The following is a 23,420-nucleotide window of genomic DNA, read 5'->3' as shown; positions in this document are numbered from 1 at the left end:
GGCGGGTCCTCTCCCATACTTGTCAGCTTCGCTGCTGAATACACGTCACCACCGGCCAGATCGTTACCAAGTAGGACGTCCACACCGTCCATCGGTAGTTTCGACCTCACCCCTATTTCGACTGGTCCAGATACCAGGTCACATTTCAGAAATATCCTGTGCAAAGGTACGGCCTCCGTCCCTTTCCCAATACCTCTTAACACAACCTCCCCAGTCTCAGTCTCAGGGCCGAAGTCTAACACCTTCCTTAGAATCAATGACTGATCAGCCCCAGTATCTCTCCAGATCTGCACTGGAACTGGGGTTTCTCCTTCCTTCACAAACACTGTCCCTTCCAAGATAAATTTCTCACAACCCTCTTGTGCTCTATCTAACTTTGCCTTCCCCGTCGATCTGTTGACCGACTCAATGCAACCAGTCGGGATTGCCGTTTTCTCTCTTCCTGTCTCCTTCTTTAGAGCAAAGCACTTAGATGCTATATGACCAGCTTTCCCACAATTATAACAGGTAAAGTTAGGAACCTTCCTGCCAGCCTGTTTTTCCTCCTCCTCACCTTTTCCACCAGCTCCCGGTTTATTCTCTGCCTTAGCCGGTGGGCTTTCTCTGCCATTCCTACTGCCTTTCTGATAGCTCTTATTTAAGGAAAACTTTGTTTTGTGGGTTAAGGCATACTCGTCTGCTAATTTGGCAGTCGCAGACAGAGTCACTGTCTCCTTCTCATCCAAGTACGTCTTCATACTCTCAGGGATACAACCTTTGAACTGCTCCATCAGTATTAACTGTAATAGTTTATCATAATCTCCAACGACCCCTTTTGAGGCGCACCAATGCTCACAATATATTTGCATCTCACGGGCAAACCCTAAATACGTGTGGTTCCACGGCTTTCCCAAGTTCCGGAACTTCTGCCGGTATGCCTCTGGCACCAACTCCTAACTCCTCAATACAGCCCATTTTACTTCCTCGTAATCCTTAGCCTCATCCATAGACAATGCCGAATACGCTTGTTGAGCCTTCCCCCTAAGTACGCTCTGTAACAGAACAGCCCATTTCCCCTTAGGCTAGTTCTGGTTCTCAGCCACTTTCTCAAAATGAAGTAAGAACCTATTGACATCCATCTCCTCGAATGGAGGTACCAACTGGATCCCCTGAACAACCTTGAACCCCTCATTTGGGTTTGCTGCCTGGTCTCTTCCCTGCGATGCCTTCAACTTCTCCATTTCCAGCGCAAACTGCCTCTCTTTCTCTCTGTCCTCCCTCTGCCTATCAGCTTCTTCCGTCTGCCTTGCAGCTTCTATCTCCTTTATCTGGAGCTCATGCTCCCTTTCCTCCTTCTTCGCAGCCAACCTTAATCTTTCTATCTGTATCTGAAGCTCACCCTCGACTGGTTTTTTCTCAGGGAACAGGTCCAATACATCCGACGTGAACACACCCTCGGATACGTAATGCACAGCTATCGCTCTCTGTATATCCAACTTGCTCATCGACGATTTCACCGCCGAGAGATTTAATCGTTTTGCAACGCTCACCAATTCCGCCTTCCTGGCATCCTCTAATGCCCCCGAAGTCGGGTCTTTTAAAAATTTGTCAATTTAAATCTCTTTTTTCTCTTTTTTCCATTGCTTTCCCGTCTGGTTATCCACACAACCAGATCAGATAAGGGACTTTTATCCCGATTCACTGGCCCCCCAATTTGGTAATCAAATCCTGGATATGAGGCCCCAATTTGTTATGTACCCCGTAACTGTGTGTCTGACCAGCAGAGAAAGAAGAATCCGTTGGAGTCTGGTGGTACCAAACTAAAGGTGTTTATTAGTAAACTACACAATACAATTTCAAAAATGCAAATATACATATAAAACAAGTTAGCAGTAATAAACCTAAAAGTGTAGGAATAATAATAATCAATAATAAACAAGTTCTATTGCTGTCTAGGGGTAAATGAATTGTCATAGGAAAGTATAGAGTTCAGTTCATAAATGCTGAAGTAGTTATGGTTGTTGTGTTGAAATCGTTGGAGAGAGAGAGAGCGAGCGAGATGTAACAGCAACAGCTGCGGCAGGCAAACCTTTTTGTGGCTTTCTTAATCCGTCGTATCGTTGTGGTCATTCAGTTATGACCCCTCTGGTCTTCAGCTAGACCGTTCTTCTGTGGTGGACTCGTCACTCTGGCATGAGTGGACACACACACAAGTCCCCACCGGCCCTGCTGTAACACTGTGAGCTTTACTGACTGATCTCCTGATTCGGTCTCCGAAGCCCCCACCTTTCTGTGGGTTCCCAACACTCAGTCAGTGTCCACTGGTGTGTCTGAAGGGTGTCTCTCCAGACCTGTCTTTTATCCCTACTGACGGGTCTCAGCTATCCATTAACTCTGAATGACCGTGTCCATCAAATCAGGCCACTTCTGCTATCTCCTGAGGAATGTTAACGAGCAAAGTACTGTCCTTGTAGTAGAAAGTAAATAATCCAGGAAGAGTCATAATACAGTAAATCAACAGTCTCTCTCCCCCTCCTATCTGGAGCAAATGTTCTTGCCTGGGCTTTATCTCTCTCTCTCTCATGAGCAGCATAGCAACAGCAATAGTTCGTAGTTCTCAGGAGGGGGAGAAATGGTTAACTCTGCACCCCATTGACCACCAGGTCTGTTCATCACTCATAACAAAATAAAAAAGTAATCTTGCTTAAAATATTAAAGGAATGTGTAATCTTTCACTTTATGCCTTTTGGAAATCAGGTCATCTTTTACTCGCTTAGAAACAGAAATTTTGACCAGGGGCATCCAAACTTTTACATGCCACTGTATAACCATTGCCAACACAGATGTTCCTCGATCAGTGGAGCACCTCACCACGGGTATTGTTTGTGTCATCAGTCAGACAAACAAAAGATTTTCTCTGTCAATCAGCTTCCAAATGTTGCTACTCTGTCATTCGTCGCCACGCCTCGCTGCTGATTCCCTTCTCCTCATCATACATTCTTACCCCGACCATCGTGCAGAGCTCCAAACTCTGTCCTGTGCAGACCCCCCTCTGGTTTCTGACCCTGCTCCGTTGAACATCCAACTGATGGTTTCCCATTCTGTTTTCAGTCCTTAGAGGACAGGGTGTTTTCTAACAACCCTTTAGAAGCAGAGAAAATGACCCATAATGTGGAAATGAGCACTGAATAAGGAGGTTAACTCCCAGTGTCATTCTCCATCAGCCCAGAGATTTGAGGGGTGAAGAACATCTCAGACAGAACTGCAGTCAGCTCAACTTCTTCAGTCTGCAGAGAATTCAAGGGAAACCTCTTCACCCACAGAGTGGTGACTGTTTGAACCCATCACCACAGTGAGAGCGAGAGGGGAACAACACGGGAGGATTTAAAAGGACTGTTGTGGAACTGAATCACGGGCAGTGTCCAGCCAGCCTGAGTTGACTCTCTACTGTATACTAGGTGTGTCACAAGGGGACGTGGAGACTGGACCCAAATGCAGGATGCAGGCACTGAAGTACTAGGGGCAGGACAGGAACAACTAAAGGATAGAACAAGATGGGGAGACCGTGGCGTGCAAAGGTTATCCTGGGGTTCAGAGAGTTCATGGCGAAGGCAGGACCCTGGCTAGGTTAAAGGATGGGTCTATGGGACAAGGAATGCTGGAAGGATAGCCCCCTGGGTGGGCCGCATTACTTCTGGGCAGGGGCCGGCCTCCCAGGCAGGAACACAGGGGCCTGGGCAGGATGTGGGGCACAACCCGTCGGAAGCGAGGGGTAGGAAAGGGTCGGAGTCCTCAGGGCGGGCCGCATAGCTCCTGGGCAGGGCCGCCTCCCAGGCAGGAACATGGGGGCCTGGGCAAGACGCGGAGCACCTGGGCAGGTTGCGGGGTCCAACCCGTTGGAAGAGAGGGGTAGGAAAGGGTCAGAGTCCCCCCACCGGGCAACGGCAGTCCAGCCTGCTTACCCAACAGAGGCAAAGGATCGGAAGAGAGTTCGGTCTAGGGTGACTACAAGAACGGCCTTACAGAACTAGATGATTAACGGTGGGTACTCCAAGCCGGGGTCGAAACAGGATAGCCAGGTGAATGGTGCAATGGTGCGAACAAGGCAAACCTGACAGAACAGCGGGTACAAGACACACAGAGAAACAGGACAAAACAGGACGACCCCCCAACTAGACTCAGTCCCAGAGCTCCTTATATACACCTGCCAGCCGACAGGCATCAGGTGCGCCTCCTTAAGCCAAGCTGATCCTATTTGGGCTTAAGGGTGAAAGGAGGGATGGCTACAAGACCCGGAGTCTAGTGCCCGCGGACTGGATCAAGACCCGGAATGCGGGCTCCTGACCGGACAAGGTGTGTTATAAATTCACTAAATACCAGAGATAGAGTTTAAAACAGAAATGATTTATTTGTCTCAGATCCAGAATATTAAACTCCAGTCACATTAAAGGTGAATGTGCAGCAGAAGAAACTCCTCCCATGCCCAGTGACCAGGGTGCAGAACTGGGTGTGGTGAACAGAAGCAATAATTGCAGAGTTCAAAACCGACAGTCACTCTTGAAACAGCATTCAGCAACGGTGATGGACAAATATCCAGCTGATTGAAACTTTCTCCCCAGTGTGAACCCGGTAGTGTGTCACAACTGTAACATGCTGTAAGGTTTCACTGCTCATGTAATGGCCTCTCTGCAATGTTTCACTGCTGAGGTAATGGTTTCTCTGTAGCAGCAATGTTTAGGTTACGACTAGAGATAACAGGGTTTTGGAGTGTGGAACTATTGAATGAGAGTAATGTTGTGAGTCTGGAAGAGAGAGAGATATTTGTGGCCTTTTGCCGGGGAGAGATGAGAAGACGAGAATGGAGAAAGTGGGCCCTTTTTTCCTTTTTTGTTTTCTTTACTAACCCTACAGTCAAAGTAAGAATTATAAAGCTGAATCGCTTAATCACATATCGTGTACCGTTTGTTATTTCGGGGTACTGATTTCTAACAAGGGACACATCACGCAGCATCCACCGAACGAGATTTCTAAAGTTTGATTGGGCCGTGGGTCTATCACCCCCTATATTAAACTGCTAGCCTAAGTGAGAGTTACATAAGGTTAGATGACTGAGTGAATCGCTTCCCACATTCACAGCAGATGAACGGCCTCTCCCCAGTGTGAACTCAATGATGCACATTTGGTTCATTTGGTTGAGAGAATCTTTTTACAAAGTTTGAGCAGCAGATTGGCCTCTACCCAGTGTGAACTCGCTGGTGTCTCTGTAGTTGGGATGAGCGAGTGAATCCCTTCCCACACACTGAGCAGGTGAACGGCCTCTCCCCAGTGTGAACTCGCTGATGTACCTTAAGTTGAGATGACGAAATGAATCCCTTCCCACAGTCTGAGCAGGTGAACGGCCTCTCCCCGGTGTGAACTGACCAGTGTGTTTGTAGGTGGAATGACTGAGTGAATCCTTTCCCACATTCTGAGCAGGTGAACGGCCTCTCCCCAGTATGAACTCGCTGATGTACCTTCAGTTGAGATGACTTAATGAATCCCTTCCCACAGTCTGAGCATGTGAACGGCCATTTCCCTGCGTGGGCTGACTGGTGTGTCAGTAGGTGAGATGACCGATTGAATCCCTTCCCACAGACTGAGCAGGTGAACCGCCACTCCCCAGTGTGAACTGACTGGTGTCTCTGTAGGAAAGATGATTCAGTGAATCCCTTCCCACAGACTGAGCAAGTGAATGGCCACTCCCCCGTGTGAACTGATTGGTGTCTCAGTAGGTGATATGACAATGTGAATCCCTTCCCACAGTCTGAGCAGATGAACGGCCTCTCCCCGGTGTGAACTCTCTGATGTACCTTCAGTTGGGATGAGCAAGTGAATCCCTTCCCACAGTCCGAGCAAGTGAACGGCCTCTCCCCAGTGTGAACTCGCTGGTGTGCCATTAGGTAAGATGACCGAGTGAATCCTTTCCCACAGTCTGCGCAGGTGAACGGCCGCTCCCCTGTGTGAACTCTCTGATGTACCTTCAGTTTAGATAAGCAAGTGAATCCCTTCCCACAGTCCGAGCAGGTGAACGGCCTCTCCCCGGTGTGAACTCGCTGGTGAGCCATTAAGTCAGATGACCGAGTGAATCCTTCCCCACAAATTCAGCAGATGACCAGCCTCTGCCCAGTGTGAACTGACTGGTGTGTCCACAGGTGGGAAAACCGACCGAATCCCTTCTCACCCACAGAACAGATGAATGGCCTTGTCGAGTGTGAACTTGCTGATGTACCTTCATGAGATGACCTTGAATCCCCACAATCTGAAAAGCTGAATGCCCTCTCCCCTGTGTAAACTGACAGGCACGCCAGTTGGTCAGATGATAGAGTGCATCCCTCCCCACAGTCTGAGCAGGAAGGATGATCGAGTGAATGACTTGGTCCACTTCTTAAATATCCAGACAGACAGCAAAACTGGTGTGTTGTGTTCCAGATTCCCGTAGACAAATTCGTTGTCGTCTTTAACCTGTAAAAAGATTCACAAAATCCATCAATGGGTGAAGGACAACATTTCAGATGCGATCACTTGAGTTGTCAAGGTGTGATCTGGCATCACACTGTTACAGTGAAGTTCAACCCAAGTTGGAGAGAGAAATCATCTTCTAACTGGGCACAGTGCTGGTATCTGGAATGACCATCAAACTCTCTGATGCTCTTCCTGTCTCTATAAGAATGGGGCATTTCTGCCGTCTCCAATCTGTGACCTGGCTCAGTTTGACTCTCTCCATTGGTATTATTCCCTGTTTCCACTGAGCTGCATGGGTTCCTGGCCCCACAGTAACTGAAACACTCTCACACAAATAGCCTTTGTTAACGTGCAGCTGGGATTTTCTTTTATGTACTGTTACTATAAAGAGCCACAGTTTTAACGCCATGCAAAGCTGTTAAAAAGAATTATTAGCATTATTATTTTTAGGATTACTATTTAGTGGTATTATTTCAGGACTTTCTCACAGTCATAGTACAACACAGAAACAGGCCCTTTGGCCCATCTAGTGTGTGCTGAATTATTTAAACTGTCTGCTCCTTTACCCCTACCATCCAGGTACCTATACAAACCTCTTAAATGTTGAAATCGAGCTAGCATGCACCAGTTGTCTGAACTGTCTGTGTGAAGAAGTTTCCCCTCATGTTCCCCTTAATATTTCGCTTTTCACCCTTAACTCATGAGCTGTGGTTGTAGTCCCACCCAATCTGTGGAAAAAGCCAGAATCTATACCCCTCATAATTTTGAAACACAGAAACCTAGAAAACCTACAGCACAATCCAGGCCTTTCGGCTGCATTGAACATGTCCTAACCTTAGAACTACCTAGGCTTACAGATAGCCCTCTATTTTCCTAAGCTCCATATATCTATCCAGGAGTCTCTTAAAAGACCCCATCGTTTCTGCCTCCACCACCGCCGCTGGCAGAGCATTCCGCGCACTCACCACTCCCTGCGTTAAAAATACCTCACCCCTGACATCTCCTCTGTACCTACTCCCCAGCACCTTAAACCTGTGTCCTCTCATGGCAACCATTTCAGCCCTGGGAAAAAGCCTCTGACTATCCACATGATCAATGCCTCTGAGCATCTTATACACCTCTATCAGGTCACCTCTTCTCCTCCATCGCTCCAAGGAGAAAAGACCAAGTTCACTCAACCTATTCCCATAAGGCATGCTCCCCAATCCAGGCAACATCCTTGTAAATTTCCTCTGCACCCTTTCTATGGCTTCCACATCCTTCTGAACTGAGCACAGTACTTCAAGTGGGGTCTGACCAGGGTCCTATATAGCTGCAACATTATCTCTCGGCTCCTAAACTCAAACCCACGATTGACGAAGGCCACAGAACTACAGAGTCAACCTGCGCAGCAGCTTTAAGCGTCCTATGGATTCGGACCCCAAGATCCCTCTGATCCTCCACACTGCCAAGAATCTTACCACAAATGCTATATTTTGCCATCATATTTGACCTACCAAAGTGAACCACCTCACACTTATCTGGGTTGAACTTGTTCTGCCACTTCTCAGCCCAGTTTTGCATCCTATCAATGTCCCGCTGTAACCTCTGACAGCCCTCCACAATATCCACATCACCCCCCAACATTTGTGTCATCAGCAAACTTACTAACCCATCCCTCCACTTCCTCATCCAGGTTATTTATAAAATTCACAAAGAGTAGGGGTCCCAGAACAGGTCCCTGAGGCACCCCACTGGTCACAGACCTCCATGCAGAATATGACCCATCTACAACCACACTTTGCCTTCTGTGGGCAAGCCAGTTCTAGATTCACAAAGCAATGTCCCCTTGGATCCCATACCTCCTTACTTTCTCAATAAGCCTTGCATGGGGTACCTTATCAAATCTCCGCTCACTCTTCTATGTTCCAAGGAATAAAGCCCTGACCTGTTCAATATTTCCTTTTAACCCAAGTCCTCCAGACCTGGCAACATCCTTGTGAATTTTCCTTGAAATCATTCAACCTCTTTTAAATCTTTCCTGTAGGTTGGTGACCAAAACTGCACACAAAACTCCAAATTAGGCCTCACCAATGTCTTGTACAAAGTCAACATAACATCCATCTCCTGTACTCAGTAGTCTGGTTTATGAAGGCCAATGTGCCAAAATCTTTCTTTCTGTCCCTGTCTAACTGTGACAGCACTTTTAGTGAATCATGGACCTGTATTCCCAGATCCCTTTCTTCTACAACAGTCCTCAGTACCACTTGCAACTTTTCCCCAGCAACTTTTCCATCTCCACAATACACACAGGTAAAACCAGTTTCTGTATTGTACATAAATATTTCCCCTGAACCCTCCCCCAGGTGACTGACAGTGGTGAACTCATTGATGGCAATGCCAATGAATATGAAGGGAAGGGCAGTAGTCTGTCTCATTGGAGTCTGGCACATTTGTGATGTGAAAGCTACTTGTTACCCAGGGCAAAGGTGTTTGATATCATTATGAACCCAGAGAGAATGGGTCAAAACATGTTCTCACAGGTAGAAAAGTCCAGAACAAGAGGAGGTGGAACAAGCAACACACACAAAATGCTGGAGGAACTCAGCAGGCCAGGTAGCATCTATGGAAAAGAGAACTAATGCTGAATTCCTCCGGCATTTTGTGTGTGTTGCTTGGATTTCCAGCATCTACAGATTTTCTCTTGTTTGTGATGGGAGGTAGAACAAAGGTGATTTTCTTAACTGTTGATGTAAGAGATTTTGTTCCCTTTCTCCGAGTTCCTAATCCTTGCATTTAGACAGCTGGAGCTCAGCTCTGTCTGAGAGACCCATTCCCTCATCAGCCGGAAGCTCCCCGGGGCCCGTGTACGGATCGTGGGGCTGAGAGAGAGGGACGAGAGCAGGACTGTCCCGGGATTGCGTGTCACAGTGTGCGGACTTTACAGCAATTGCACCTCAGTCGACGCTGAAATAACTTGCCCGGAGAGTTTATCCTACCTCCCGTCGATATTCCCGAGGCCTTTTGTGTACGGCGCGCATGCGTGATATTCGGGGACGTCAACAACCCTGACACATGCGCATTCGAACGACGTTGCAGCGACGGCGAAATTTTGCACGCCAGGCTTTCTGGGTAATCCCGGTACCATTAAAGGTTCATGTAAGAAGCGGTTTCATGTTCATACCTCAGCTTTTTTGTGTGTGTAGATAACTCAACAGCGGTTTTAACGCAGCAAACGTCTCCCATGAACAATATACTCAATATCAACGTATATCTAATGCCCAAGTATAATCCTCTTACAAATGCAGGTGTAAAACAGAAGAGATTCTGTAGTTGCTGGAAATACAGAGAAGCGCACACGCACAAGGCTGGAGGAATTCAGCAGTTCAGGCAGCAGCTAAGCAGACAAGTGCACAATTTAGGCATGCCGAAGGGGCTCGGCCTAAATGTTGTCTATTTACTACGTTTGTTGCCTGATCTGCTGATTTCATCCAGTACTTTGCAGAAATTAACCACCTTTTTTTTCGACCAACCAGTTTCCAGATGTTTCTGATCTTTCATTTGTAGCCATATCCTGCTGGTCTGATTCCTCTTCTTCCTCCTCTTTGTAAACTCCAGGCCCCATCTCTTTCTGGAGCCCCAAAGCCCTGACTCAGGCTGGCAACTCTCTGGTTTCTGACTCTGCTCCATCGAAGATTCACTCGCTAGTCTGCCGTCAGACTTCAGAGGTGCATTGCAACAACACAGCTGTCCTTTGAAATTAGTGAAAACGACACAAAACATTGAAAAGAGCGGGGGAGAAGGAATTTAACCGCTTTAGTCCGGAGTCCTGGGGAACGTCAAAACCACAGTGAACTCATCGTCTTATTCATTCCGGTGAAAATCATGCAGGCGTATAGGATGATTAGAGGCATTGGTTGTGTGAATAGCCAAAGGCTTTTCCCTAGGGCTAAAACGGATAACCCGAGGGGGCATGGGTTTAAGGTGCTTGAAAGTAGGTATAGAGCAGATGTCAGAGCTAATTTTTGTAAAACTAAGAGTGGTGTGTGTGTGGAATGCACTGCCAGCGACGGTGGTAGAAACGGATACAATAGGGTCTTTTAAGAGACTCTTAGATAGGTACATGGAGCTTAGGAAAATAGAGGGCTATGCGGTAGGGTAATTCTAGGCAGCTTCTAGAGTAGGTTACATGGTCGGCACAACGTTGTGGGCCAAAGGGTCTGTAATGTGTTGTAGGTGACTATGATTCTATGAAATTCAAGTGACATCTCCTATCTCACGGAGTGGTGGCTAGTTGCAACCTGTAATCACAGGGAGAGTGAGAGGGGAATGGCAGGGATAGATTTTGATATATTGATATGGAACAGAAACATGGGCAGGGACCAGATGGGCCGAGTGGCCTCTCTCGTGTACATTGGCAGAGTGGCAGAGACACTAAGTACCTGAGACACGGGATTTGATGCAGAACTGATTTATCTTTCCCAGATCCACAATATTAAACACCAGTCCAGTTAAAGGCTAACATCAGCAGAACAGACTCCTCCAATGCTCAGTGACCAGGGTTCAGTCCTGGGTGCGATGAGCAGCCGCAAGAACTGCAGTATCTGACAGTGACAGTCCCTCATGAACCTGCAGCTGCCTTCAGTCACCGTGATGGTTAAACATTTAACACAGAGCTGATTTGAACTTCCTCCCTGATGTGAAGTTGCTGGTGCTGCAGCAGCTGGGATGACTGAGTAAAACTCTTTGTTCACTCCGGACGGAAATGTGGCCTCTATTTATTGTGAACTCAGCGGAGAATCACAAGGTGGGTTAACTGAATGAGTCTCTTCACACACACGGAGCAGCTGAATGGCCGCTTCCCAGTGTGAAGCTGTTGGTGTATCTGCGATGGCCGACCGAATCCCTTCCAAAATGAGAGCCAGAGAATGACATCTCACTGCTATCAACGTCATGGCAATGTATCCAATCAGATCACGAACATGGACCCGTGTTCGGTCTCTCCTTGTAGCGAGTGGGGCGCTGTCTTCTCCAGCATCTCCGCCTCCACATTCAAGGATCGGTGGCATTCAGGCGCTGGTGAACTGATAGATACAGCAGAACTAACGGGCTGTTGTGTTTGAGATTCCCATACATAAATCCTTTGACATTTCTACCCTGTTAAAAGTTTACAAAGCACGTCATTGGGTGAAGGACAACATTTCAGCTGGGATAATTTTAGTCTCCATGGTGAACTCTGATAAAAACTCTGTCACAGCTCAAAACAATTTGGAGGAACAGTTTTGAGGAACAATTTGGAGGAACAATTTAGAGGAACAATTTGGAGGAACAATTTGGAGGAACAGTTTGGAGGAACAATTTGGAGGAACAATTTGGAGGAACAATTTAGAGGAACAATTTGGAGGAACAATTTGGAGGAACAGTTTGGAGGAACAATTTGGAGGAACAATTTGGAGGAACAGTTTGGAGGCCTCATCCTCCAACGGGCCACAGTTCAGGCATTGAGGCACAATATCGAACTCTCCGCAAAGCAAAGAAAAGAAACACCATCAAACACCAAATGTGCAGAGAGAAAAATATCGCGCAAACAACAACAGTGCACGCAGGGGCGTATCTACGGAAAACAGCGCCTATGGCAAGCTCTGAAACTGCGTCCCTGTCTAAACATCTGACACCCATCTTTTAGGTAACTTTACCACAATATCAGCTCAAAAATACACTCTGCATGAGCTGAAGATAGTAATCAGCAGGCAGGATGCCTTCCCCATCATTGTTTCGTGTGATTTTAAGCAGGCCAGCTTGAAAAAGTCTCTAAATAATTGTCCCCAACATATTATTGTGGAACCAGAGGAGTCAAGACAGTGGAGCCGGTTACACCACCACCAAGAGCGCTTACTGTGGCATCCCACGCCCAAACTTTGGGAAGCTTGATTATCTGGCTGTCCCTCCACTGCCAGAGACGGGAAACAACAGCAGCAGTACAGAGGACCGGCACGTTATGGACAAGCGAAGCACAGAAGTGCCTACAGGACTGCTTTGAGTCGGTGGACTGGACTGAATTCAGAGTTCTATCTTCGTGTCTGGATGAATACGCCAGACTTGACAGTGACTTCATTAAAACCTGCGTGGATGAGTGTGCCGAATATATTATACATACACGAATCAAAAGCCGTTGATAAAACAGGAGATTCGCACTGGGGCGTAACTACGGAAAATAGTGCCTATGGCAAGCACTGAAATTGCGCCCCTGTCCAAAGTTACCTTTTAGATAACTTGACCACAATATCAGCTCAAAAATACAAGTCAAGCTCGTTAATCATTTAATTAACAAATTATGGCACTACATAAAAATTATAACTGCACCTTCCTTGCTTTCACTGATGCAAATTGGTCTATGATGTAATCAAAGTCAGTTTTTTTCAGTTTCTTCTCTTTCTACACTCAGCAGAGCAAGATCACAGAGTCTGCCTTGACCCACAGAGGCTCTCAAATATGAAAGTATTAGTTGTAACTTGCTGACTGATTTCTCACAGCTGGCGATGGAAACTGCGATGGTTAGCATTATCTGAATAGCATTGCTAAGATTGGGGAAGATGCTCTCATCTCCATACTGAACAATGAATTCAAGAAGCTCTTCAGGTCTTGATATTTTCCTGTTGACTCGCCTTGTTAGCAACATTCTGCAATCCAAAATTTCTTCATATAGCTGCTGTCCATCAGCATCAGAGCTGTACAATTCGCTCAAACTTTCGCACTTCTTCTTTAGATCGTTACTGTCGGTGCTGTAACACAGTCCCTCGACATCGAGAAGGCACCCAAACCTGGCGTCAGTGTCATGCAAACGAGCGAACCTTTCGCCCATTTCTCTGTGAGGACTGTCGAGTGTTCCCTTCACGACTCTTTCCATTTCCTCCTTAGCTGTTAACCCAGCGTCTCTCGAGTTCCCATCAGCCATTCGTTTCTTTCGTCTCTGACGTCTTTCAACTTCAATATTCCATTCTTGACAGAGACCGACTCCTTCTTCGAGTGACTCATTGACCAACACTTCTCTTTCATCATAAAAATGATCTCAGAGGGCTTTCAAATCCAGGGCAGCATCGTGGAAGCTCATGCTAGGATCCTGCAGCCTCTTGAACACGGTCAATGCGAATGAGTATTTTGTTCCAAAATCCTAGCAGAATCAGAAAACCATAACTCAGCATGCAGTTGTACAGCTGCCTTGCGTCACTTCCTCTTTCACTGGTCTCGTTTTCATTGTCTATCATGTCCTGGAGAACTTGAAGTATCTCCTGAAGGTACTTGTTGACGGGCTTCACTGCTTCTGTCCTTGCCCTCCACCTGGTTTCGGACTCTGACTTAACAACCACAGTCACGGCGTTTTTGAGATTTTTCCCAGTGCTGTGTTGAACGAGAGGAAAACACGTAGACGGCTTCGATGGTTCCAAATACGTGACCATCATTGTATCCTGCTTGGCTGCATGTACACCCACCAAGTTGAGCGAGTGATTGTCGCAATTCACAAACACCGCCAGGTTGTTTTTCACACTTATTCTTTGATTAACACCACTTCTGTGTCGAGCCATCACAGCAGCGTTGTCATAACACTGTGACCGACAATCTTGTAGCTCCATTTCGTCCTTCTCTACCTGTTTCAAGATGTCTTCAACCAAGCTCTCAGCATCCTTCTGGCTTATCTGGATAAAACCAAGGAAAGACTCTCTAACACGGACTGTTTTCCTCTCAAAATCAACTTCCACATACCTCACTACTTCTGATATTTGCTCACGGTGTGCCTGATCAGGAGTCAAGTCGAACCTGAGACCATAGTACCTGGCTGTATGAATGCTTCTCAGTTAACTCCGGCGAACAGTGGATGCCATCATGTGGATGAATTCGTTCTGGACACCCGGTGAAAGATGAGACGTGGATCCAGGATGACTTTCCAAATGAGTGAGGTGTTCTTTTACGACTGGGTCAATGATGGCCAGTAGTTTCAGTAAGCCAAGGAAATTTCCTACATTGGAGTCATTGTCTAGCTGAAGTGACTCCCGGTGTCCTCGCAAAGCCAGGTTCCGAGTCGCAAGGAAATTTATGCAGTGAAGGATTCTTGTCAAGATATCACGCCACTTCTGCTTTTCCTTCTCAATCTGTGACTGAACTACCGCATCAATAACTCCTCTGTTTCCAGCTAAATTTCTTTCCATTTCTTTCCACTGTGTGAAGCATTCCCGCTGATCCTTGGCATTTTCATGAACACTAATCCCAGATGAATGGCTGGATGCGCAGCTGTTAAAATGAATTCGAGTAAATATTAATATTATTTCAGGTACTTGTCAGAGAGTCACAAAAAAGTAGAACACAGAAACAGGCCTTCTAGTTTGTGCTGAACTATTTAAACTGCCCACTCACATTCCCTCACCATCCAGGTATCTATGCAAACCTCTTAAATGTTGAAATCGAGCTCGCATGCACCACTTGCTCATTCCACACCCGGATGATCGTCTGTGTGAAGAAGTTTCCCCTCATGTTCCCCTTAAAATTTCACCTTTCACCCTTAATCCATGGCCTTTGGTTGTAGTCCCACCCCATCTCAGTTGAAGAAGCCAGCTTGCATTTACCCCATCTATAACCCTCAAGATTTTGGTATACCTCCTTCAAATCTCCCCTCAATCTTCTACGTTCCAACGAATAAAGCCCTGACCTGTTCAATCTCTCCTTATAACCCAAGACCTCCAGACCTGGCAACATCCTTGTGAATTTTCTCTGAACTCTTTCAACCTCTTTTCCATCTTTCCTGTAGGTTGGTGACCAAAACTGCAACAATACTCCAAATTAGGCCTCACTAATGCCTTCTTCAACGTCAACATAACATCCATCTCCTGTGCTCAGTACTTTGGTTCATGAAGGCCAATGTGACAAAATGTTTCTTTCAGTCTCTATCGAATTGTGACACCACTTTCAGTGAAATATAGACTTGTATTTCCAGATCCCTCTCTTCAACAACACTCCTCCATGCCCGGCCAGTCACTGTGTAAGACCCACCCTCGTAAGACCCACTGCAGATTAGGTTGGATAAATCTCCAAGGCATGACAAGGTCCTCCCTCGGACTCCATGGGAGGCAAGTGCAGAAACTGTCGGCCCCTAGCAGAGATAATTAAAGCTGCCTTAGTGACGGGGGTGCTATCAGAGGATTATCAGAAGTTATTTCACTGTTCAACATAGAACATAGATATCTACAGCATATTCCAGGCCATTCAGCCCACAATGTTGTGTCATCCACGTAACTTACTTTAGAAACTGCCTCGAATTTTCCTAGCGCATAGCCCTCTATTTTTCTAAGCTCCATGTACATACCTAAGATGCTGTTAAAAGACCCTGTTGTATCTGCCTCGACCACCGCTGCTGGCAGTGCATTCCACTCACCCACCACTCTCTGTGTAAAAAAACTTACCCCTGACACCCCCTTGGTACCTACTTCCAAGCACCTCGTGTTAACCATTTCGTCCCTGGGAAAAAGCCTCTGGCTATCCACACGATCAATGCCCCTCATCATCTTATACACCTAAACAAGGCTCGAAGCATAAGCCACTTATACATTTGTAACCCACTAGTTAAGATTGTTAATTGCTGGGTTAACAAAATGGCTTTTTGGTAATGTTATAATAAAATGGCTTCTCTGTAATATTAACTGTTGAGGTAATGGGTTCTCTATAGCAGTATATCTGGGTTATAACCATAGATGACGAGACTTAGGAATGCCATTGCTAAGCGATGGCAGAGACGTTATTCATTCTTCTGTGTGAAAGCTGTTGTTTTGCGGGGGGGGGGGGGGGCGGGGATGACAACCAGAGGTCATGGGTAAGTGGTGAAGGTGAAAATTTAACGGAACATGTGGAAAAGCTCTTTGCTGAAATGGTCGTGAGGATGTGGAATGAGACGCCAGCACAAGTGGTGCATGTGAGCTCGAGTTCACCATTTAAGTGACTCCAGAGAAAAACCTGAGGAGTAAATTTGAAAGGTGGGGTGGGGTGGGGGCAAAGAAACGCCAGGCGACAGGTGAGTCGGGGGTGGTGATGGTGGTCGGAATGAAGCAAAGAGCTTGGAAATTGATTGGTGAAAGAGACAGAAAGTGATAGAAGAAAGACAGAATAACGGGGGTGGGGGAGCACCAGAGGGCGGCGTAGATGGACCCGGTGTGGCCTCTTGCATATCGGTGAGATCCGACATCGATTCGGAGACAGCTTCGCCGAGTATCTACGCTCCGTCCCCCAGAACAAGTGGGATCTCCCAGTGGCCACCCAGTTTATTTCCCATTCCCATTCCGGTACGTTCATCCACGGGCCCCTGCACTGTCGGGATAAGGGCCACATTCGGGTTGGAGCAACAGCATCTTATGTTCTGTTTGAGTAACCTCCAACCTGATGGCATGAACATCGATTTCTCAAACTTCCCGTAATGCTTGCCCCCCACTTCACCATTTCCCATCCCCTTCTCCTTCTCTCATGTTAACTCCTTGCTCGCCCATCGCCTCACTCCAGCATTTTGTGCGCGTTGCTTGGATTTCCGGCATTTACAGATTTTCTCTTCTTTGTAAAATGATAGGCCAGTTAGCCTAACCTCAGTGGTTGGAAAGTGTTAGAGTCTATTAGTAAGGTTGAAGTTTCGAGATATATGGAGCCTAATGATAAAATGTCAGATTCAGTATAGTTTCTATGAAGGGAAAGGAGAGGCAGTGGAAGACATTTACTTGGATTTTCAGAAGGCGTGTGATATGTTGACTGGAGATCCACACGCTCTCTGACAGAGTCCTAACACACTGTGAGTCCCCACACATCCCTGGCAGGGTCCTGACACACTGTGAGACCCCACACAACTCTGTTAGGTTCCTAAAAGACTGTGATACATCACACACCCCTGACAGGGTCTTGACACACTGTGAGAATCCACACACCCCGACAGTGTCCTGACACACTGTGAGACTCCACACACCCCTGGCAGTGTCCTGACACACTGTGAGACTCCACACACCCCTGGCAGGGTCCTGACACACTGTGAGAATCCACACACCCCGACAGTGTCCTGACACACTGTGAGACTCCACACACCCATGACAGGGTCCTAACACACTGTGAGACCCAAATCTTAGCAGGGATATTAATGTAAAGGAACCCTTACGGGGCAATTAGGGACCGCATCAAAGCCAAGGAAACACAATATAAGGTAGCAAAAGTGAGTGGGAGGTAGGTTGATTGGGAAGCTTTTACAATCTAACAAAAGGCAGCAACGAATCTTAAAATTCAAAAACAGTGTCAGAAAAATGAGAGAAACGTTTTAAGCAGCAGCCTTTTGACAGTTAACGCACTTCAGTTTGAAGCGGCAGCATGGAAACTCTTCACTGTTATCTTCGCAAACTGGCGAAATATTCTGCTATTTAATGGATGGGCTTTATTTTAGTTGACAGCAGATATTAGAAGAGTCATGCTTGAAGATAGTCGCTGGCTGGCATTTTTCGCTACGCGTTGTTGACGATAAATTACACTATGGATGGCAAACAGACTTGGAATTTCTTGTTTCAGGAATGCACTAAATCAGCATTAGTGGAGCATAGACAATTGATGTCCTCCCGCTCCCATCATTCTCTGAGGTCGAAGGTATGTTTGGAGTTCATCATGAAGGTATGTTCTGCAATCTATTGCATCCACTGTACAGGGGATTGACATGTACAGTTTCACCGGAGCACCTTTGGCAGGCCTTACCCGTTCCCAGCAGAGGCAAACGACATTTAAACAGATATATGAACACGAGGTCTCCTTTGCTGATATGCGATGCAAACATTAACTATGCAAAGACAATAAATTTCACGAAAAGAACTCTAATGCTGTTGTTGTAAAGTCTCATGTTTTTGTCAAGATTCAGACTCCGACATAGAATACAATATCCCGCTTATTTTTTGTTTTCTTTGGGAACAAGGACTTGACACACAAAGTTTCACGAACGGTATGAAGGCGTGGAAGTTCTCTAATAAAATGGTTACCAGGAACAGATTCTGGAATAAAATAAGGTGGGATTGGAGACAACAGAAAGTGATCCGACATGATTTATTGGAGAATATAATAAAGGCATGGGAAGTCACACAAAGAGTGACAATGCGAGTAAAAGTTGTCATTTCAGGCCGCTTTGTTTTGGCGATGATCATTGCTTTTGCCTTAAATACCGAGTGTCTTCACCCAGTCAGGAAAATGTGGCAACGAGCATCACCTATGCGTCAACATCCGCTTTTAAAAAATCGAATAGTTTCCATAAAAATAGTTTGCATTTAAGTGAAAATATACAGTGAACAAACAATGACAATAATACAACTGCAAGCAATTGCACAGAATGTCAATGGTGAGAAGGCAGATGGTCTGGTATGTCAGTGGGAGATATTCGAGTGCATTTCAATGCCGGAAGATTCTGGTATTTAATCTGTCCGTTTGCTTCAGTAGCTTGGTGAAACCGATTCCTTACATTGATCACAGATGGTCTTCATGTTCGTGCGCATATGGTGATGTCATTCGGGTAACATAACTAAACTAATCTTTTGCTAAGTTATTTCACATTCACATTGGCCGCTATTGTGGCACCAGGACAAACCAAAAGCAAAGAGGCGTGTACGTTCCCCTTCCAGGAAAAAAGATGATCGAATTTAACAACCAAATTAAATGCCTCTCCATAACTTAAAAAAATCTCAATGTGCTGCGCCTATTGTTAATTATTTGAGGGTGATAATGCACGTTGCAAAAATATGGAAATGTAGAATAATTTCATTTGAAACCTGCAAGCTCTGATACAACATGGAGGCCTTGGCCGCGGAGCAGGTGGATGGGAGTAGGAATTAAATCTGGTTTCCGCATGGACTAGATGGTCCATCGACCTGCACCGGGGGCCATAGCCCTCCATGTTGTATCAGAATGGTTGTCGTAACGCGTCTAGTGAGGTATTGTAGTTGGTAGTGCTTGTCGCTCTCACTTTAAGCTTTAACCGCTGGCTAGATGTTTTGAGAAAAGGAGAGCTGAATGTATAATTCCCTCCCAGCCAATACATGTCCACTCCAACAGCAAGCCTCATATAGTGCCTCCCTGGGCGACACACGGAAACTGAACTCAGGCTGAACTACAGAGGACGGGGAGCAGGTTTTGTCCCTCCACACGGAGCACGCAGGCCCACCGTTGTGTGGACACGCTCTAGTGCTCGTGAACCAGATCCCCAGCTGTGGGTAAGTAGCCCCGCTGACTTGTGGGCAGCCACGGGAGAGGCGAAGGCTGCGGGAGTAAATCCAGACGGCTAGACGTCACTGAACATTCTTCCGGCAGTTCCTGCAGCCAAGCTGGTGCCAAAGTTAATGCTTCATAAGCTTTCCTTTGGTCTACAAAAGTGAGGCTGAGAGGGAGATCCTGGCGACTGGTCATCACAGGATCTCCATTCTCCGCCCAGGCTTTTGATGATGATTATCGTCACCCATTGTTCTTCGAGACGGACGGATGCCAGCCCATAATGGGCCGAAAGTCCTGTTTCTAGGCTGTATTACTCTATTCCCCTTTGACAGTTCAAAGAAACAAAAAACTAAGCAAAACTTTAACTTTGCGTTTTCTCCCAGAAGCGATTATAATTGCACCATTTCACAACTGGTATCAATTGCTTGTTCAGTTGACTGTCTCTAATGTGACTAAAGGGCTGTTTATGCCTGTGATGGAAATCTGAATGAACATCTTGTTCACTAAGCGGAAGACGTTTTTCAGGTAGAGCTGGAAGACTGAGTTCCCGCCAGGATGGGGCGAAGATTTCCGACCAGCATCTTTTGTTCGGTGTTGGGTAATTCTTAGATGAAACAGTATCGATGAGAAAAATTACTGTTTCTCTCGCCCCCAAAATCAAAACATGAATCAGGTCAATGGTAGTAGGCAGTAAATATTGTTTTGGAATTGACTATGGGCTAGATGACACATACACAATATTTCAGGAACAGCTTTTCGCGTCCAGGAACAGATTTCAAAATGGATAGTAAATTTATGAACATTACATCAATATTTTCCATTTGGAAATCAGCAGGCCAGACAACATTTATTAAAATAAGGTATAGCGAGTGGACGTTTCGGGCCGAAACCCTTCGGCAGGACTGGAAAGAGAAAATCTGAGGAGGGGATTGGCAAGAGTACAGGACAAACACCTGGCGATAGATGAATCCTGGAGGGCAGGGTAGAAGCAAAAAGCTGGGAAGTTGATTTGTGAAAGAGACAGAAGTCCATGGATGAGAAGAAAGGCTGCGACACCAGAGGGAGGCGATTGGCGGGCAAGGTGATAACATGATAGAGGGCCAAGGTGACGGGAAATGGTGAAGCGTGCTGGAGACATTATTGGAAGTTTGAAAAATCGATGTTCATGCAATCAGGTTTGAGGCTACCCAAATGGAATATAAGGTGTTGTTCCTCCGATCTAGGTATGGCCTTATCCCGACAGTGGAGAAGGCAATGGATGGACATATCGGAAATAGATTGGGAAGTGGAATTAAAATGGGCGCTTTTTCTGACGGACGGAGCACCAATCTGACGGCATGTTAATATTACTTCCCTCTCCCATTCTGATATATCTATCCATGGCCTCATTTTGTGAGTGTTGCTCGGATTTCCAGCATCTGCAGTCTATTTCTTGTTTGTCAATATTTGCCCCGTCTGCTTGCGGTGTTCATTTAAAGCAATTTGATCTTTTATAGGTAATTCTATAATTCTGCCAAGCTGTATGGGTCCTAATGCCCTTCCCTTGGACAACAATGGTGGCGTGGAGTGGGGAGACTTGCAGTTTGGGCAACTGCCGGTCTTCCATTAAAAAAAAACCCCTGCCCAGGCTTGCGCTCTGGGAACTTTCCAAGGCGCAAATCCATGGTCTATCGAGACTAACGGAGGCCTGCACACTATTATAATTTATCGTTGCTTTTGTTATTTAGCATTGTAAGTATTGCTGCCGCAATAACGACAAATTTCACGATATCTGCCAGTGATATTAAACCTGATTCCGATTCAGACTCTCAATCTGAGTTACGAACCTTCGGCCACCAGGCTACTTGAATATGTGGCGTATTTACTAGAGAATTGAATGATACAGAAATTTATTTGATCAACCAAAAGATAACCTTCAATTGGATTTGTGTTTTATCGACTGAGCCGACCATATAATGTCACCAGATGTTTGACTCCATTCCTCAGCTCCTGGCTGAATTTCCTCTGTGTCACTGTGTAGAATGTTTGGAGTGTGGGACAGTCAAGTGGACGGAACAGAAAATGGAACGGTGACAGTAATGTCCCGACAAGATGCAATGAGACTTAACCCTGACGCTGACTTTTTGACGTACCCCAGACGACCTATATTGTCCCACTTAGAACACGTAACTGCAGCTTTAGAGGGGGCATAGAGTGAGGATGTGACCCAAATAGTTAATGTTTGAGTTATACGACATGAAACAGACCCTTCAGCCTAAATCGCCCCTGCCAGCCATGGTGTCTCCCTGAGCGTGCATTTGGTTCACGTCTCAAACCTACCCAATCCAGTTTGATGTATTTTACCCTTTCTAATTGTTCTTGCTCTACCATTTTCACTGAAAGGTCGTTGAAGACGCCTACAGTCAAGCAAGTAATAAAGGAATAAACAGGGAGCTACAGACATGTGAGATGTGTTAAGTGCACAAGTTACAACGATGGACGTTTGACAACATGGAAATGATCGTGGACTTGTCCGCAACTCAGCGACATCCTTAGCATTGGAATACATTGGTGAACTAGGTAAACAGATAATTATAATCAGATTATTCATAATTTTAGTTTTGGAAGTTGGTTGACATGGTTGCCCTCATCCTGGAATTAAAGACATGGGCAAAATATGTTCGATTGGATTAGCTGAACAGCTAAGATTTCAAGGTTTAGTATGGCTTATTGGTGAGGTTTGGAAATTGTCTTCGAGACACATAAATAATATCACTTACTAAGTTATTCCTCACCCTAGTTGACCACTATTGTGGCACCAAAAAAGCCTGGAAGCAAGAGGTGGTGTGATTATTGAAATTTTATTCAAATATTTGGATTAATGCCGAATCTGGGCCAACGACCAATGTAATACCAGTATGATATTTCTTAAATTGGTAGAATTCTATTTTAATTCATTAGACTATTGAGAATGGTCAACTGGAAAAATATGCCTGAATGATGGAAAACTAGTGTCAGTTAAAGTGAGTTTGGATATCCATGTAACAGTTAAATACATGTGACTACGGACTTTTTGTTCAGAAATCTCGCGATCCCTTCCAAAGCGGGTCTAAAACCGCACGACGCCCCAGTCTGACCCATAAATGGAGATGTGTAGCAGTTTTACCGAGAGGGAATGGCGTGAAGAACAATTATTCCCACCTCTTCTCGCGGATGGTTGTCAAAGGTTGCAGGGAGAATATGGGAGAATGAGGCTGAAAGGGACAATAAATCAAACATGATGGAATGATGCAAGGATGTAAAGTCGATACTTCATAAAGCGCTAATGAAGCTTCATTTTCTTTCATTTACTAGATGTGGTCGTCGCCAGCTAAACCACCATTTATTACCCATTCCGAGTTGCCTTTATTGCATTTATTGGTTTCTTGAACCGCTGCAGTCCCCGAGGTGTAGGTGCACCCGGAGTGTTGTCAATGTTGTCATTGAAGTGTTGTGAGCAGGTCCGAGCCCCTTGCCTTAGAAAGGGTCAATTGAACGTGGAATAGTTTCAAAAGAGTTTCACGCAAAATTTTCCAGTATTGACTGGCTTCCCATTGGAAAAGCGTTTGTTGGCGGTAGTTGGTATACACTAGAGTTCAGAAGAATGAGGGGTGACCACACTAAAACCGATCGAAAGGTGCAAGGCCCTGATTGAGTGGGTGCTTTTGTTCATGCGGGCTTTGGCGAGC

At 45.9% G+C, this 23,420-nt stretch overlaps 2 protein-coding genes across 3 annotated transcripts in view; both read right to left on the bottom strand.

The window, feature by feature from the left end:
* The window catches only part of LOC140732891 (uncharacterized), a 795,520-nt gene that overhangs the window by 88,329 nt on the left and 683,771 nt on the right, over positions 1 to 23,420 (bottom strand). The gene's annotated exons all lie outside the window — the stretch shown is intronic.
* On the bottom strand, positions 4,368 to 9,528 carry LOC140732889 (uncharacterized). Of its 2 annotated transcripts, none has more exons than XM_073055552.1 (2): positions 9,459 to 9,528; positions 4,368 to 6,480 (listed from the first exon to the last, which is right to left on the bottom strand). In XM_073055552.1, the coding sequence occupies exon 2, from the start codon at positions 6,081 to 6,083 to the stop codon at positions 5,214 to 5,216; it is 870 nt and encodes a 289-aa protein (XP_072911653.1). In that variant the 5' UTR covers positions 6,084 to 6,480; positions 9,459 to 9,528; the 3' UTR covers positions 4,368 to 5,213. The 2 variants fall into 2 exon arrangements, with proteins under 2 accessions (XP_072911653.1, XP_072911654.1); XM_073055553.1 differs by having other exon boundaries at positions 9,416 to 9,492.

Source organism: Hemitrygon akajei, chromosome 9 (assembly GCF_048418815.1).
Source record: "Hemitrygon akajei chromosome 9, sHemAka1.3, whole genome shotgun sequence".
NCBI classification, from domain to species: Eukaryota; Metazoa; Chordata; class Chondrichthyes; order Myliobatiformes; family Dasyatidae; genus Hemitrygon; species Hemitrygon akajei.
This window is presented reverse-complemented; position numbering and strand designations above follow the sequence as displayed.

Coding starts and splice junctions, on each gene's coding strand:
- LOC140732889 (XM_073055552.1), bottom strand. CDS start 6,083: ATGGCTCACCAGCGAGTTCACACCGGGGAGAGGCCGTTCACCTGCTCG.